The sequence below is a fragment of the Brachionichthys hirsutus genome, chromosome 6, assembly GCF_040956055.1.
Source record: "Brachionichthys hirsutus isolate HB-005 chromosome 6, CSIRO-AGI_Bhir_v1, whole genome shotgun sequence".
In the NCBI taxonomy this organism is placed as follows: Eukaryota; Metazoa; Chordata; class Actinopteri; order Lophiiformes; family Brachionichthyidae; genus Brachionichthys; species Brachionichthys hirsutus.
This window is the reverse complement of record NC_090902.1, coordinates 7677599-7694784: the sequence shown is the minus strand read 5'-3', so window position 1 is coordinate 7694784 and position 17186 is coordinate 7677599. Positions and strand designations below refer to the sequence as shown.

The 17186-nt window shown below is 41.4% G+C and overlaps 4 protein-coding genes and 1 pseudogene across 4 annotated transcripts; all 5 read left to right on the top strand.

Moving 5' to 3' along the window:
• The first annotated feature begins 1022 nt into the window (after positions 1-1022).
• Positions 1023-3451, top strand: LOC137895274 (protocadherin alpha-8-like). The gene is made up of 2 exons (XM_068740755.1): positions 1023-3377; positions 3440-3451. Exons 1-2 carry the CDS (start codon positions 1023-1025, stop codon positions 3449-3451), a joined length of 2367 nt encoding a protein of 788 aa, XP_068596856.1.
• Positions 3452-4142: 691 nt separating this feature from the next.
• LOC137895273 (protocadherin alpha-3-like) lies at positions 4143-6479 on the top strand. The gene has a single exon (XM_068740754.1). It carries the CDS (start codon positions 4143-4145, stop codon positions 6477-6479), a length of 2337 nt encoding a protein of 778 aa, XP_068596855.1.
• Positions 6480-7854: 1375 nt separating this feature from the next.
• On the top strand, positions 7855-10832 carry LOC137895272 (protocadherin alpha-8-like). Its single transcript, XM_068740753.1, has 2 exons — positions 7855-10221; positions 10812-10832. The coding sequence occupies exons 1-2, from the start codon at positions 7867-7869 to the stop codon at positions 10830-10832; spliced, it is 2376 nt and encodes a 791-aa protein (XP_068596854.1). The 5' UTR covers positions 7855-7866.
• A 50-nt stretch (positions 10833-10882) lies between these two features.
• Positions 10883-13273, top strand: LOC137895271 (protocadherin alpha-8-like). The gene has a single exon (XM_068740752.1). It carries the CDS (start codon positions 10883-10885, stop codon positions 13271-13273), a length of 2391 nt encoding a protein of 796 aa, XP_068596853.1.
• A 903-nt stretch (positions 13274-14176) lies between these two features.
• On the top strand, positions 14177-16867 carry LOC137895270 (protocadherin alpha-8-like; annotated as a pseudogene).
• Positions 16868-17186: the final 319 nt, after the last annotated feature.

Sequence of the window (17186 nt, the reverse complement as noted above, 5' to 3'; positions counted from 1 at the left end):
AAACAATGTGGAAGAAAAAAATAATTATGTGCATGCTTTCCATTCTGTCGCTGTGTTGTTACTGATGACATATGTTTTTTTTTTTTATCAATTATTTTATTTTCCAAGTACACAAAACACTGTCGAAATGTTGAGTTAAACTCGGTCACACTAGAATATATATTTTTTTATGTTTCAGTATAACTTATTTACAAGTGATTTTTTTCCAGTAACAGTAATTATTGTTTCCATTGGACCAGTATATATTTCATTGTGACCAAAGAAAAGTGCAATTTCATTGCTCGTTTTTAATGGAAAATCTTCTTTGCTGTTTGCGCGCTGAAGAACACAACATATCTAAATTATAGGTGCAATAATTCGTTTTCAGTATCATATTTCAAACACCACACTTTATATTTTCCCACCGAGTGTGCAAGATGTTTTAGTTCCGCTCTCATTCCAAGGTCGTCACATATCGAAGTTTGGGTAAAGGTTTCGTTAATAATAATTTAAAAAACCACAACAAAACCCTATATATTATATAGTTGTTGAGAATGCGGTTATATGCTGGCCTCTCCCTTCTGCTTGAATGAGAAGTGAACACGGGATGAATTGTTTTCTTGTCGATAAGTACTGGCAGACGTCTGGTTAGGATCCCTATCCATGGTGCTAAAACGCAAATGATTTCGCCCCCTGGACCCATAAAGAAAGGAACCATTTTAAACATAAACTAATACACGCTGTGGATAATTTTCTTGGCAACCGGAACATTTTACGACGACGCTGTCGGGCTGCAATTGAAATATTCAGCGTTTTGTCCTTTGGTAGAAACCTCTGGGTGTCAGTATTACATTATGTAAACCACTGAATCTTTGTCCCTCCTCTCACTCAGCTTTTGTTTGCCCCCTGAAAAAAAAAGCAGAGAGGAGGGTTTGAATCCACCCGATGGGATCGTGGTGTATTATTTGTAGATTTGTGATACATAACGGCTTATTTTGGACATTTCACAACATAGACGGGTTTTACAGTCGTGTTGAATAACGATGTGGATTGAAAGTAAAAGTCGAGGAACGACATTCTCTCGTTTTGCTGCTCAGTTGGCGCTACTGCTGTTTTTCGGAAAGCGGGCATCGGCAGAAATAAGATACACGATTCCTGAAGAGGTAAAAGAAGGAACTCTTGTTGGAAATGCTGCGAAGGATCTTGGACTCGACGTCACCTCTTTGCTTGAGCGAAGATTCCGCGTTGTTTCTGAATCCAAGGAGACGTTTTTCGAGGTAAATCCGGACAATGGCTTTCTATACGTCCGAAAGAAAACCGATAGAGAGGAGCTCTGTCAGGGCAGCGGTGTCTGCCTCGTGGAGCTAAAAGTCATCGTCGAAAACCCTTTGGAAATGCATTATGTAGCTGTGGAAATTACCGACGTAAATGATAATTCGCCTTGTTTCCCTGAAAAAGAACAGGCATTTGAAATATTTGAACAAACGTTACCAGGAAGGAGATTTCAGCTGCTCACCGCACGTGATCCAGATGCGGGCATTAATTCTATTCGCAGTTACACACTGTCTTCTAACGATCATTTTGAAATAGATATCCGTCAAAGTGATGAAGAAAAAATACCATTCTTAGTGCTGAAAAAATCGTTAGATAGAGAACAAAGGAGCAAACACACGCTGCTGGTGACAGCAGTGGATGGAGGAAAACCTCAGAGATCAGGAACATTAAATGTTTCTGTTGTTGTTCTCGACAGTAACGACAACAAACCAATGTTTGGACAGGAAATGTATCAAATTTCAATCCAAGAAAATGTTCCGGTCGGAACTTCAGTGTTTAGAAGGAATGCTACTGATCCTGATGAAGGTCCGAACGGAGATATTGAATATAATTTTAGTAAGACTCTGAAGAAAAATGTTTATGATGTTTTTGTATTAGATAAATTAACTGGAGAGATCAGAGTAAAAGGATCAGTGGATTATGAAGAAAACAACATTTATAAACTGGATGTAGAGGCATCAGATAAAGGAACGCCTCCACTGACAGGTGAGTGTAGAGTCATCATCAAGATAATAGACGTCAATGATAATCCACCAGAAATAGAAGTAACGTCACTGTCAAACACAGTTTCTGAAGACGTGAAGCCTGGTACTATTATTTCACTTATCAGTGTGAGAGACAAAGACGCTGGTTTGAATGGAAAAATAATTTCAAGCCTAACATCAGACTTACCTTTTGAATTAAAGCCTTCTTATAAGGAGAACATTTATTCAGTAGTTACTAAGGAACATTTGGATAGAGAGAAGGTGTCACATTATGAAGTAACCATAAAGGCCACTGATTGTGGTGAACCTCCGTTATCTACTTTTAAAACTCTCAATATTCAGATATCAGATGTAAATGACAACAGACCACAATTCTCCCAAAGTCCAGTACAGTTTTATCTGGTCGAAAATAACATTCCTGGAGCTTCAATATTCTCTGTAAGTGCAACGGATAAAGATCTGAATGACAATGCAGCTATTTCGTATCAAATCATGAGAGAAAGGAGTCAAAATGACGTAAAATCTTTCTTAAATATAAATTCTGATAATGGACAAATCACTGCTCTAAAAAGTTTTGACTTTGAGATCCTGAAAACGTTCCAGTTCCAAGTTGTCGCCACGGATTCTGGAACTCCGTCACTGAGCAGCAACGTCACAGTGAACGTGTTCATTCTGGATCAGAACGACAACGCTCCAGTCATCCTGTATCCAGTCAGCTCCAACGGTTCTGCTGAAGGTGTGGAGGAGATTCCCCGCAACGTGAACGCAGGACACTTGGTGACTAAAGTCAGAGCCTACGACGCTGATATAGGATATAACGGCTGGTTGCTGTTTTCACTGCAGGAGGTCTCTGACCACAGTCTCTTTGGTCTGGACCGCTATACAGGACGGATCAGAACACTGCGCTCACTTACAGAGACAGACGAGGCCGAGCACAAACTGGTCATACTGGTGAAAGACAATGGGAACGTTTCCCTCTCAGCAACAGCTACTGTGATTGTCAAAGTTGTGGAGCCCAAAGAGGCTTTTGCTGCTTCTGATGTTCAAAGTTCTGCAACGGATGAGGAGGAGAATAATGTGACTCTTTATCTGATGATAACTTTGGGCTCAGTTTCAGTTCTTTTTCTCATCAGTATCATCGTGCTGATTGCAATGCAGTGTTCAAAAAGCACCGACTATACTTCTAAATATCTCCCAGAGACTAATTATGATGGGACAATGTGTCACAGCATCCAGTACAGATCTGGGGACAAACGCTACATGTTAGTTGGACCCAGGATGAGTGTTGGATCTACTATTGTACCGGGCAGCCAGGCTAACACTCTGGTGCTCCCTGACAGGAGAGGCGCATCTGGAGAGGTAAGCATGATATATAATGTTTGTTAAATAACCTTGCCTATGTGGCTTATCTGTTCGTGTAGAAAATTAGGTAAGGTGATAATTTACTAAAACTCATTCTCTGCTCTTTTTCAACCGAGTCATTGACGTGCAAATTAAAGTCTAATTCATGCTCATACTGTTCAGAACATTTGCATTTATTTAAACGAATCTAGATAAGATACTTTGATCATTACAGTCAAAGACGCCCATCTGTGCCTTTCTTTGCTCTCCCCATGGTGCTGAACATTTTCCTACACGTGCTTTTCATGAATGACAGTGAATTGTTGCAGGTTATATAATCTATTGCCCATGGTGACTTATTTTACGGTGGTGTACCTGCAGCAAGTTGTTAGCCTTATAATGTTGGTAGAGGCTGGCATACTTAAATTCAGCCCGTCTAAATTTCCAGTTGGATGTGCCCTTTTTGAATTGATTCACGTTTAATACGTTTTCATTTTTTAGATTAAATAACATCGAATGATCCACGAGGTGCCAGTGTTACACAGGAGAACGGCTAATGCTTCAACCAACATTATAGGCGCTGCCTCTTTCAAATCTGCATGTGTTCAGCCTGACCGCAAGGAAAGACATCGCTCCGAGTCTTGATTTGCACCTTTTCTGCGTGAACTTGATTACGCGACTTTTAATTTCACGACAGTTTGTGGTGTTTTAAATCGAAGATATGCGTGGATTATATTTCAAATGAGTACACCAACGAGGACAAAGGACACACGAGGCAGAAGGATGTCTCTGATGCCTCCTCTGATTTTCTCCTTGCTGCTTTTTGTCGGTGAGCCGGTTTTAGCGCAAATTAAATATTCCACTCGGGAGGAAGTTAAAGTTGGAACTATAATTGGTGATGTTGCCAAGGACTTGGGTCTTGATGTCAGTGCATTGAGGAGCAGGCGATTTCGTATTGTGTCCGGAGCACGGGACGCGCTGTTTGAGGTAAACCCGAACAATGGCGTTTTGTTTGTCCATAAGAACATCGACAGAGAAACGCTGTGTGACGCAAATGCTGCTTGTTTATTAGATCTAAAAATTGTTGTGGAAAATCCGCTTGAAGTCCACTATGTCACGGTGGAGATAACGGACGCGAACGATCATGCACCGACATTTGTCGAGGCGGAGAAGGTAATAGAAATAGCAGAATCTACTTTACCGGGAGCTCGATTTCAGTTACCGGGCGCGCGTGATCCCGACGTTGTGCTGAATTCCGTTCAGCGATATAAACTCAGTCAAAACGAAATATTTAATCTTGAAATTCGGGATAGGGGTGAGGATAAAATTCCTTTTTTAGTGTTGCAGAGGCTTTTGGACAGAGAGCAGAAAACAAACCACAGCTTGATTTTATCTGCTATGGATGGAGGCGCACCGCTAAAGTCAACAAATCTTAATATTACTATAAAGGTTCTGGATATTAATGATAACAGACCGATTTTTTTAAAAGAGGTCTATTCTGTGATCCTACAGGAAAACGCTGCTTTAGACACAGTTTTAATTAAAGTCCATGCGACGGATCTAGACGAGGGAATCAACGGGGATGTCGAATACGTGTTCGGTGGCGATGTAAATTCGAAAATGTTGCAACTATTTAGTCTTGATACAAATACGGGCGAAATTCGAGTAAAAGGAACCGTCGACTATGAAACAGCTGATGTGTTCAAGTTAGACGTTCAAGCCACTGACAGGGGCCAGCCTCCGATGACAACGGATTGTAGAGTCATTATAAAAATCCAAGACGTCAACGACAATGAGCCAGAAATAGATGTGACGTCAATTTCCAGCACGGTCCCGGAGGATTCAAAACGCGGGACTGTCATTGCTCTTGTTAGCGTAACAGATAAGGACTCCGGCCTGAATGGGAAAATCCGATGCAGTTTGACTGAGAATACACCTTTCGAATTAAAACCGTCGTTTAAGGAAAATATGTACTCATTAGTGACAAAAGGAAATTTGGACAGGGAAAGTGTGTCACATTTTGACATTTCAATAACAGCGACAGATCATGGCGTGCCGCCATTATCCACATCGAAAGCGCTGAGTCTTCAGGTGTCAGACGTTAATGATAACAGGCCAGAATTCCGACACAATCCACTGGACCTATATATGTCAGAAAACAATCCTCCGGGCGAGACAATATTTTCTGTAACGGCGTTTGATAAAGACATAAACGACAATGCTGTAGTATCATATCGAATATTTAGAGGAGACGGTGGCCACAATGAGATGAAATCCTTTTTAAATATTCATTCTGAAAACGGGCAAATATCCGCGCTAAAAAGTTTTGACTTTGAGACCCTGAAAACGTTCCAGTTCCAAGTTGTCGCCACGGATTCTGGAACTCCATCACTGAGCAGCAACGTCACAGTGAACGTGTTCATTCTGGATCAGAACGACAACGCTCCAGTCATCCTGTATCCAGTCAGCTCCAACGGTTCTGCTGAAGGTGTGGAGGAGATTCCCCGCAACGTGAACGCAGGACACTTGGTGACTAAAGTCAGAGCCTACGACGCTGATATAGGATATAACGGCTGGTTGCTGTTTTCACTGCAGGAGGTCTCTGACCACAGTCTCTTTGGTCTGGACCGCTATACAGGACGGATCAGAACACTTCGCTCACTCACAGAGACAGACGAGGCCGAGCACAAACTGGTCATACTGGTGAAAGACAATGGGAATGTTTCCCTCTCAGCAACAGCTACTGTGATTGTCAAAGTTGTGGAGCCCAAAGAGGCTTTTGCTGCTTCTGATGTTCAAAGTTCTGCAACGGATGAGGAGGAGAATAATGTGACTCTTTATCTGATGATAACTTTGGGCTCAGTTTCAGTTCTTTTTCTCATCAGTATCATCGTGCTGATTGCAATGCAGTGTTCAAAAAGCACCGACTATACTTCTAAATATCTCCCAGAGACTAATTATGATGGGACAATGTGTCACAGCATCCAGTACAGATCTGGAGACAAACGCTACATGTTAGTTGGACCCAGGATGAGTGTTGGATCTACTATTGTACCGGGCAGCCAGGCTAACACTCTGGTGCTCCCTGACAGGAGGACGGCATCTGGAGAGGTAAGATGAAAAACAAAGTTTTACATAACATAATTAAGCAAAGAGTTATTTACTATATATGTAGCGTTTTTTGTCTTCTTGTGTTTCTCAACCATTAAATGTTTTTTATGAAATATTTGTCACAAGATTATAAGGATTTGAACAGAGTCGATCATCATTTTAAATCTAAGCACACAGTCCTCACAAATATGTGTAAATGTATAAAGAAAATTAAGGATGCAGTCATTTAGTTTGTGCGCAGTCACCCCCCAGCACGCACACGCACGCACACACGACAAACGCGCGTTCATTTTAACATGAAATAGTTAATCATTTCTTTAATAACAGCCTTTGACTCTGATAGCGATGTCAGTTAAATGTTAGAAACTGTATTTTTTTTTTCCCCACAAAACATTTCTTCTGTTTCGAAACTAATCGAGGACTTGTCGGAAGCAACGTTCCCTCTAAAGTGCGATTACGCACAGCTGATACGGTCTTCGCGCAGCGAAAATATACGTTGCGCACAAAAAAAAAATCCAACCTAAATTTAAAATAACATAAACACGTAAAAATTAATTCCGTGCTATTTTCCACTGTGAGTCAGTGAGTGACCGGTGACAGGCTGCTCCAGCTAATGATGAGATTCACATGTTTTTACGCATTTAATAGACGCCATTGTAAACGGCTTTCCAGGACTCTCGCGGGACCACACTGCATCCGAGGCTTGTTAATTTTATGTTTTATTTGTTGATTTTTATCTCTTGTTTTTATGTTATTTATGTTTATACTATTGTGCACTTCTGAGATTTGCTTTCATATGTAAAGTGCGTTTAAAATAAAATGTATTATTATGATGTTGCTCAAAGTTGTCCAAGGGACTGCTCAGGGAGTTTGTGTGTTTGCGCAGACGCATGAATAATTAGAGGGAAGGGAACATTGGTCGGAAGCCTGCTTTTTCAGTTTTTGCACCCCATGTTTCTCTCAAATTGTTCAAGTATACGGAGGTCTCTAAGACTATCGGTGTTCAACAGAAAGGCTGTCAAGTGATCAGATGTCCACTGTGATAAATTGTGAGACGTCGTCCTGCCGCAACTCGATAATAAATGACCATTATCACGTTCATTAGTAATTAGTGAGAATGAGCGAGGGAGCCGCAGAGAGGAGACCGCACTTTTCTTCTGAAGCCTGTGGAAATATTTTAAAATAATAACCTCTGTGTGTCGCCATTACATTGGAAAAACCAAAAGCTTAGTCTGATCCTCCCCTCGCGATCCTTTTGTTCATCAGTAACAACACTTGCATCGAACACATCAGCGACGGTGTGAATGTCGTGGGCTTTCCGGGAATATGTTTTGCTCTGACGCTTTGGATTAAACCATTTCCGATAAACAGACGCTTTGTATGCTGTCGGATCACGATGGGGACTGATTCTAAAACGCGAAGGAGAGACTGCTCCTGGATTTCTTTTCATTTGGCTCTCCTGCTGCTTGTCGGAAAACAGTCTTTGGCTCAGATCAGGTACTCTATTCCAGAGGAGGTGGAAGTGGGAGCTGCTGTTGGAAATGTTGCGAAGGATCTTGGCCTCGATGTCGCCTCTTTGGCCGATCGACGGTTACGGGTTGTAGCTGGAAGCAAGGAGGCTATTTTTGAAGTAAATCAGAATAACGGGGCGTTGTTCGTCCATCAGCATATCGACAGAGAGGAGCTCTGCCGAGGCAGCGGCGCTTGTCTCATGGAGCTAAAAGTCCTCATTGAAAACCCTTTGGAAATACACTACGTAATGGTAGAAATTACTGACGTAAATGACCACTCTCCTGTTTTCCCTGAACGAGAGCAGATATTTGAAATAGCCGAGCATACTTTACCGGGAAAGAGATTTCAGCTGCACACCGCACGTGATCCAGATGCGGGAGTTAATTCTATTCGCACTTACACGTTGTCTTCTAACGATCATTTCGAAGTAAATATTCGTCAAGGTAATTCTGGTAAAATACCATTCTTAGTGCTGAAAAAATCGTTAGATAGAGAACAAAGGAGCAAACACACGCTGCTGGTGACAGCAGTGGATGGAGGAAAACCTCAGAGATCAGGAACATTAAATGTTTCTGTTGTTGTTCTCGACATTAACGACAACAGACCAATGTTTGGGCAGGAAATGTATCAAATTTCAATCCAAGAAAATGTTCCGGTCGGAACTTCAGTGTTTAGAATGAATGCGACTGATTCGGATGAAGGACCGAACAGAGATATTGAATATAGTTTTGGTAAAACTCTCAATAAAAAAGTCTATGATGTTTTTCATTTGGACAAATTAACTGGAGAGATTGGAATTAAAGGAATTTTAGATAACGAAGACAGCAACATGTACGAATTGGATATTGAGGCATCAGATAAAGGAACGCCTCCACTGACAGGTGAGTGTAGAGTCATTATCAAGATAATAGACGTCAATGATAATCCACCAGAAATAGAAGTAACGTCACTGTCAAACACAGTTTCTGAAGACGTGAAGCCTGGAACTATTATTTCACTTATCATTGTCACGGATAAAGACTCTGGTCTGAATGGAAAAATAATTTCGCAGATTACAAATGATGTTCCTTTTGTGTTAAAGGCATCCTATAAGGAAAATGCATATTCGGTTGTTACCAAGGACCGTTTGGATCGAGAGAAAGTGTCACATTATGAAATAATCATAAAAGCCACTGACTGTGGTGAACCTCCGTTATCTACTTTTAAAACTCTCAATATTCAGATATCAGATGTAAATGACAACAGACCACAATTCTCCCAAAGTCCAGTACAGTTTTATCTGGTCGAAAATAACGTTGCTGGAGCTCCAATATTTTCTGTAAATGCAATGGATAAAGATCTGAATGACAATGCAGCTATTTCGTATCAAATCATGAGAGAAGGGAATCAAAATGATGTAAAATCCTTCTTAAATATAAATTCTGATAATGGACAAATCACTGCTCTAAAAGGTTTTGACTTTGAGACCCTGAAAACGTTCCAGTTCCAAGTTGTCGCCACAGATTCTGGAACTCCGTCACTGAGCAGCAACGTCACAGTGAACGTGTTCATTCTGGATCAGAACGACAACGCTCCAGTCATCCTGTATCCAGTCAGCTCCAACGGTTCTGCTGAAGGTGTGGAGGAGATTCCCCGCAACGTGAACGCAGGACACTTGGTGACTAAAGTCAGAGCCTACGACGCTGATATAGGATATAACGGCTGGTTGCTGTTTTCACTGCAGGAGGTCTCTGACCACAGTCTCTTTGGTCTGGACCGCTATACAGGACGGATCAGAACACTTCGCTCACTCACAGAGACAGACGAGGCCGAGCACAAACTGGTCATACTGGTGAAAGACAATGGGAACGTTTCCCTCTCAGCAACAGCTACTGTGATTGTCAAAGTTGTGGAGCCCAAAGAGGCTTTTGCTGCTTCTGATGTTCAAAGTTCTGCAACGGATGAGGAGGAGAATAATGTGACTCTTTATCTGATGATAACTTTGGGCTCAGTTTCAGTTCTTTTTCTCATCAGTATCATTGTGCTGATTGCAATGCAGTGTTCAAAAAGCACCGACTATACTTCTAAATATCTCCCAGAGACTAATTATGATGGGACAATGTGTCACAGCATCCAGTACAGATCTGGAGACAAACGCTACATGTTAGTTGGACCCAGGATGAGTGTTGGATCTACTATTGTACCGGGCAGCCAGGCTAACACGCTGGTGCTCCCTGACAGGAGAGGCACATCTGAGGAGGTAAGAAGTTTAAATATATTAAATGATTTTGCACACATTAATCATCAAATCATAAATGAGTGAGAATTACTGACAGTAATTACTTGGCTGTGAATAAAAAAATCAACCTTTTATGCTATATATAACTTAATTTTAGTTATTTGTATTGCTGCTATGTCTTCGTGAGGCCTATGCCTTAAAATAAATCTCAATCCATCAAATGTTGGTTAAAAAATAACTAATTATTGAAATAATTATTTCCATACGGGTTTCGTGGTGAACATATTTAATATATCATGTGTTGTTGATTCAAATACAAAGTTAAGACAATAAGTATATTTTCCTATTTTTCCCTTTTAAAATGAAATTATATTTAACTTCATGGCACATAACCAGGAAATCTAATTTTCGTGTGCATCGGCATGCAATCTACAGTTTTGAGTTGATATAAATCTGTATGAATCGCATGGTGGCAGCAAACGACCAGAAAGCACATCTTTCCACTAAACAAAGGTTTGTGAGACAGATGTAATAGGAGAGGACAGACCTCCCACCCAGTGCGTAATTATTTCAGAGCTTTTCTCGTTGATTCCAACCCTCGCCATTCACAGATCGGACTTTCATTCGGCTGACGAACACGCACACAGTCTTCCGATAATTGCTGTTCTGTTCTCATCCATTAATGGAACGAAGCGGACAAGATCCACCTCGACGAGTAAAGAAATGGATCCCCCTCGTGCTGACTTTGATCTTGATTTTACGTGAAACATCGGGCCAGATCAGATATTCTATATCCGAAGAGGTCAAAGAAGGCACCGCCGTTGGCAATATCGCAAAGGATTTGGGAATAGAAGCAAATATACTCAATTCAAGGAGATTTCGCATCGTTTCTGGCTCGACTGAATCTGTTTTCCAGGTAAACACAAATGATGGAATTTTGTATATAAATCGTAAAATTGACCGAGAGGAAATATGCCAACGCACGAGTGCATGTTTGCTAAATCTTAAAACCGTGCTGGAGAACCCACTGGAAATTCACTACGTTGCAGTCGAAGTGTTAGACATCAACGATAATTCGCCCTCGTTTCCAGAGAACAAAAAAAGGCTGGAAATTCCAGAGTCCACTTTGCTCGGAACGAAATTTCAGTTGCACGCTGCTCTCGATCCAGATGCGGGGTTAAACTCCATTCAACAGTATAAACTGAGTCAGAATAATCATTTTCGTTTAGAAGTAAATGATCGCGGAAAAGATGGCAAAGTGCCCATTTTGCAGCTCCATAGCTCCTTAGATAGAGAGACGCGCAGCAGCCACAAACTGCTGCTCACAGCCCTGGACGGGGGCAAACCTCCGAAATCAGGGACAATGGAAATGCTAATAGACGTTTTAGATATCAATGACAATGCGCCAGTGTTTACAAAGGATGTATATTCCGCTGAAATAGGAGAGAACTCGCCAATTGGAACAACAGTGCTGAGAGTAAATGCCACCGATAAGGACGACGGATTAAATGGAGATGTTAGCTACTCTTTGGGTAATGTAAACAGCAAGGTGCTCGACCTGTTTGATGTGGACCCGAGCACAGGTGAAATAATCGTCAAAGGACAATTAGATTTCGAAGTTGATGACAGCTATGAGATAGACATACAAGCGTGCGACAGCGGCGCTGTTCCTTTAAGAACGGATAAAAGCGTGACCGTGAATATAAAAGACGCAAACGACAATGCACCTGTAATCGAGGTGACGTCATTCTCCAACACCATTTCAGAGGACTCCAGACCGGGAACAACAGCAGCGCTTGTCAGCATTACGGATTTGGACTCTGGGGTGAACGGAAAAGTTGTTAGTTTTGTAAAAGGCGATGCAACTTTTACATTAACACAATCCGTACAGGACAACATGTTCGCCCTCGTAACAAAATCGAAGCTCGACAGGGAACATAAATCAGTTTATGATGTGACAATAATCGCAAAAGATGGAGGTGAACCAAATTTAACATCAGAAAAGACATTAAGACTCGTTTTGACTGATGTAAATGATAACAGTCCGGAATTTGCACTGAGCAAATATAATTTCTATGTCACTGAGAATAACACTCCTGGAATATCAGTGTTTTCATTAGTCGCGTCTGATCGTGATGAGGGAGAAAACGCTGTGATCACTTACCACATCGTCAGAGACAAAGGTTCTGGTGGAAATAAAGCGACATCATTTCTTAACATCAATCATGATAACGGAGACATTTTGGCTCTAAAAAGTTTTGACTTTGAGACCCTGAAAACGTTCCAGTTCCAAGTTGTTGCCACGGATTCTGGAACTCCGTCACTGAGCGGCAACGTCACAGTGAACGTGTTCATTCTGGATCAGAACGACAACGCTCCAGTCATCCTGTATCCAGTCAGCTCCAACGGTTCTGCTGAAGGTGTGGAGGAGATTCCCCGCAACGTGAACGCAGGACACTTGGTGACTAAAGTCAGAGCCTACGACGCTGATATAGGATATAACGGCTGGTTGCTGTTTTCACTGCAGGAGGTCTCTGACCACAGTCTCTTTGGTCTGGACCGCTATACAGGACGGATCAGAACACTTCGCTCATTCACAGAGACAGACGAGGCCGAGCACAAACTGGTCATACTGGTGAAAGACAATGGGAACGTTTCCCTCTCAGCAACAGCTACTGTGATTGTCAAAGTTGTGGAGCCCAAAGAGGCTTTTGCTGCTTCTGATGTTCAAAGTTCTGCAACGGATGAGGAGGAGAATAATGTGACTCTTTATCTGATGATAACTTTGGGCTCAGTTTCAGTTCTTTTTCTCATCAGTATCATCGTGCTGATTGCAATGCAGTGTTCAAAAAGCACCGACTATACTTCTAAATATCTCCCAGAGACTAATTATGATGGGACAATGTGTCACAGCATCCAGTACAGATCTGGAGACAAGCGCTACATGTTAGTTGGACCCAGGATGAGTGTTGGATCTACTATTGTACCGGGCAGCCAGGCTAACACTCTGGTGCTCCCTGACAGGAGAGGCGTATCTGAAGAGGTAAGACTTGCTATTCTTGGCGTTTTCTGAAGTTTGAAACCATGTCCAGAATTGTTTGAGGCAAATTCTACTTTGTCCTCACCCTTTTTTTTTCACTCTTCATGGTGGAATTGTTTTGGGCACACCTTCCTTTATTCCTGCAAGAGTCCCCTCCTGATATGCAACTATGTATTTGCAAGTTATTTTTGTTGACTGTGTTATACAACACTGAACAAGTATTGAGAAAATACCAACATATCCAACTTAATTTCTCCTTTATAACCTTTATCTCAGATCATTTTTAATTATTAAATAGATTGGAACCCTACTGAGCTACACACTGAAGTTATGATTTTGTTCTCAGATGCTCCTATTTACTGTCATATAAAATGAATGAATGATTAAGGAGTCAGCTGCATGTCAGCCGGTTTTGGAGCGCTCTCCATGGTCCTGAAAGGCAGCGGCTTCCTTGTTTTCATGGACGGTCACGTGTTGTATTACGTCACAATGTTTTCGTGTATTTTGTGCTGGGATAATCGTATCACATAAACGCAAGAATATCGTAGCGGTGTGCAGAACGATACTCATTTGTGATCGCCCCCCCCCCCCACAAGCTGCTTTATCGCCGTTTTGTTTAAACATTCCTCGGTGATTATCTGACTAATGTTTATATGGTAGCATTTTATTTCGAGGATGTTTGATATCCTCCTGGTGTCACTGTTACATTCATTGGGCAACAGACGACTCGCGGTCCCTCCCATGTGTGAGCTTTTGTTTGGCACATCACAGCAGAGACGCGTCATTTTAACACGCGGGTCCAGCGAGATCGCGTCCTGCGTGCGCGAAACGCGTGATGCTGTGTGGGACGAATACGTAGATTTGATTTTCAGCACAAACGGGCTCCATCTTGGACGTATTGCGTCAAGATGGGAGGCGACAGACGGCATGGATCAAATGGCTGTTGTTGGATTGTTTTTCATCTGGGCGTCCTGCTCATTTTCGTCGAGCGAAATTGCGCTGAGCTGAGATACTCCATTCCAGAGGAGACTAAAGCGGGAACCACTGTTGGAAATGTTGCTAAGGATCTTGGTCTGGATAAACCATTTCTGACCGATCGACGGTTCCGCGTCGTGCCTGGATCTAACGACGTTTATTTCGAAGTTGACCCGGACAATGGTGCGTTAAAGGTCCGCAGGAAAATTGACCGAGAGGAGGTGTGTCAGGGAAGTGGCGCATGCTTAATTGAACTGAAAATCATCGTTGAAAACCCTTTGGAAATACATTACGTCGTTGTGGAAATAACTGACGTTAACGATCATTCTCCCAGTTTTCCAGAAAAAGAGCAGCAATTTCAAATAGCAGAAAATACATCTCCCGGAACGCGATTCGAACTGCACGCGGCCCGTGATCCCGACGCTGGCGTTAACTCTATTCGCACATATACAATAACGTCAAATGATCACTTCGAAATTGACGTTAGCCAAACTGATGATGATAAAATACCATTTTTAGTGCTAAAGAAGTCCCTAGATCGAGAACAGAAGACTACACACTTGTTATTTGTTACAGCAGTTGATGGCGGAAAACCACAAAGGTCTGGCAAATTAAATGTTTCCATTATTGTTCTTGATAGTAATGATAATAGTCCGATGTTTAGTCAGGATATATACCAATTAGAAATATATGAGAACGTGAAAATTGGCACTACAGTTACAAGATTGAACGCAATAGACCCAGATGAAGGGCTGAATGGGGAAGTAGAATACAAGCTGAGCAAAACATTATCACGTAAGATTTATGACACATTTGAGTTGGATAGTTTAAGTGGACAAATTAAACTGAAAGGAGGGTTGGATTTTGAGGAAGCCAATATTTACAAACTATATATTGAGGCGTCTGACAAAGGGACACTACCATTAACTAGCAGGTGCAGAGTCATCATAAATGTTAAAGACGTAAATGATAATGCTCCAGAAATTGAAGTCACATCACTGTCTAATACAGTTTCTGAAGACTCAAAACGTGGCACAGTTGTTTCTCTTATTAGTGTCACAGATAAAGACTCTGGTGTGAATGGAAAAATTGTCCTAAACATAACTGAGGAAATCCCATTTGAGTTAAAACCGTCTTATAAGGAGAACACATATTCAGTTGTAACAAAAGGGCTTTTGGATCGAGAACAGGTGTCAGGTTATGAAATCATCATAAAAGCCACTGACTGTGGTGAACCTCCTTTATTGACTTTTAAAACTCTCAATATTCAGATATCAGATGTAAACGACAACAGACCACAATTCTCCCAAAGTCCATTACAGTTTTATCTGGTCGAAAATAACGTTGCTGGAGCTCCAATATTCTCTGTGAGTGCAACGGATAAAGATCTGAATGACAATGCAGCTATATCTTTTCAAGTCATCAGAGATGGGACTGTATATGATGTAACTTCTTTCCTAAACATAAATTCTGATACGGGACAAATATCTGCGTTAAAAAGTTTCGACTTTGAAAGACTTAAAACGTTCCAGTTCCAAGTTGTCGCCACGGATTCTGGAACTCCGTCACTGAGCAGCAACGTCACAGTGAACGTGTTCATTCTGGATCAGAACGACAATGCTCCAGTCATCCTGTATCCAGTCAGCTCCAACGGTTCTGCTGAAGGTGTGGAGGAGATTCCCCGCAACGTGAACGCAGGACATTTGGTGACTAAAGTCAGAGCCTACGACGCTGATATAGGATATAACGGCTGGTTGCTGTTTTCACTGCAGGAGGTCTCTGACCACAGTCTCTTTGGTCTGGACCGCTATACAGGACGGATCAGAACACTTCGCTCACTCACAGAGACAGACGAGGCCGAGCACAAACTGGTCATACTGGTGAAAGACAATGGGAACGTTTCCCTCTCAGCAACAGCTACTGTGATTGTCAAAGTTGTGGAGCCCAAAGAGGCTTTTGCTGCTTCTGATGTTCAAAGTTCTGCAACGGATGAGGAGGAGAATAATGTGACTCTTTATCTGATGATAACTTTGGGCTCAGTTTCAGTTCTTTTTCTCATCAGTATCATCGTGCTGATTGCAATGCAGTGTTCAAAAAGCACCGACTATACTTCTAAATATCTCCCAGAGACTAATTATGATGGGACAATGTGTCACAGCATCCAGTACAGATCTGGAGACAAACGCTACATGTTAGTTGGACCCAGGATGAGTGTTGGATCTACTATTGTACCGGGCAGCCAGGCTAACACTCTGGTGCTCCCTGACAGGAGGTGTACTACTGAGGAGGTAAGACTCTCACATTGCCTGATTATAATTTAACCACACATTAAACATATATTTTTATTATATAGCTCTGGCCTATATTTTTTTGTGCATCTCACTAATATATGTTGTTTGTTACTGAATAACTGAATAATTTTCTTTATCATCATCATGGGATTCCGAATACTAAGGGCTCTGTTAAGACAAAAAGTGCAGCAATGGCCTTCTTTCATAAAACAAAATCCTACTTTTCAGTCCATACATCTTTAAGCAAATTATTTTTTAATGAATCAAGTGTGGATTGGCTTTAACAATGTGACAATATTCATTGTTAATGTTGCTATATAGTGATTTTGCTGAATGTGGTTTTTTCTGTCCTTAGTGCTGAAACATTAATTTATCATATTATGAATAGATCAGAACAGTTAATATACTCACACACAGACCCGGCTGAGCATAAACTGCTCATACGGGTCAAAGAGAATGGAAATCAGCAGCTACTGTAGTTCTTTTTGAGCCAAAATCTATTTTGCAACTTCTGTTAATTTAAAGTGCAGCAACAGATGATGCGGATAATATCATGACTTTTTTTCTGCTCATGGGTTTTGGTTACTTTTCATTACTTTATGTAATCAATATCACTATATGATTGCAATGCAGTGGTTGAAATATAGAGATGATACGTGTAATATATAAGAAAGTGTCAC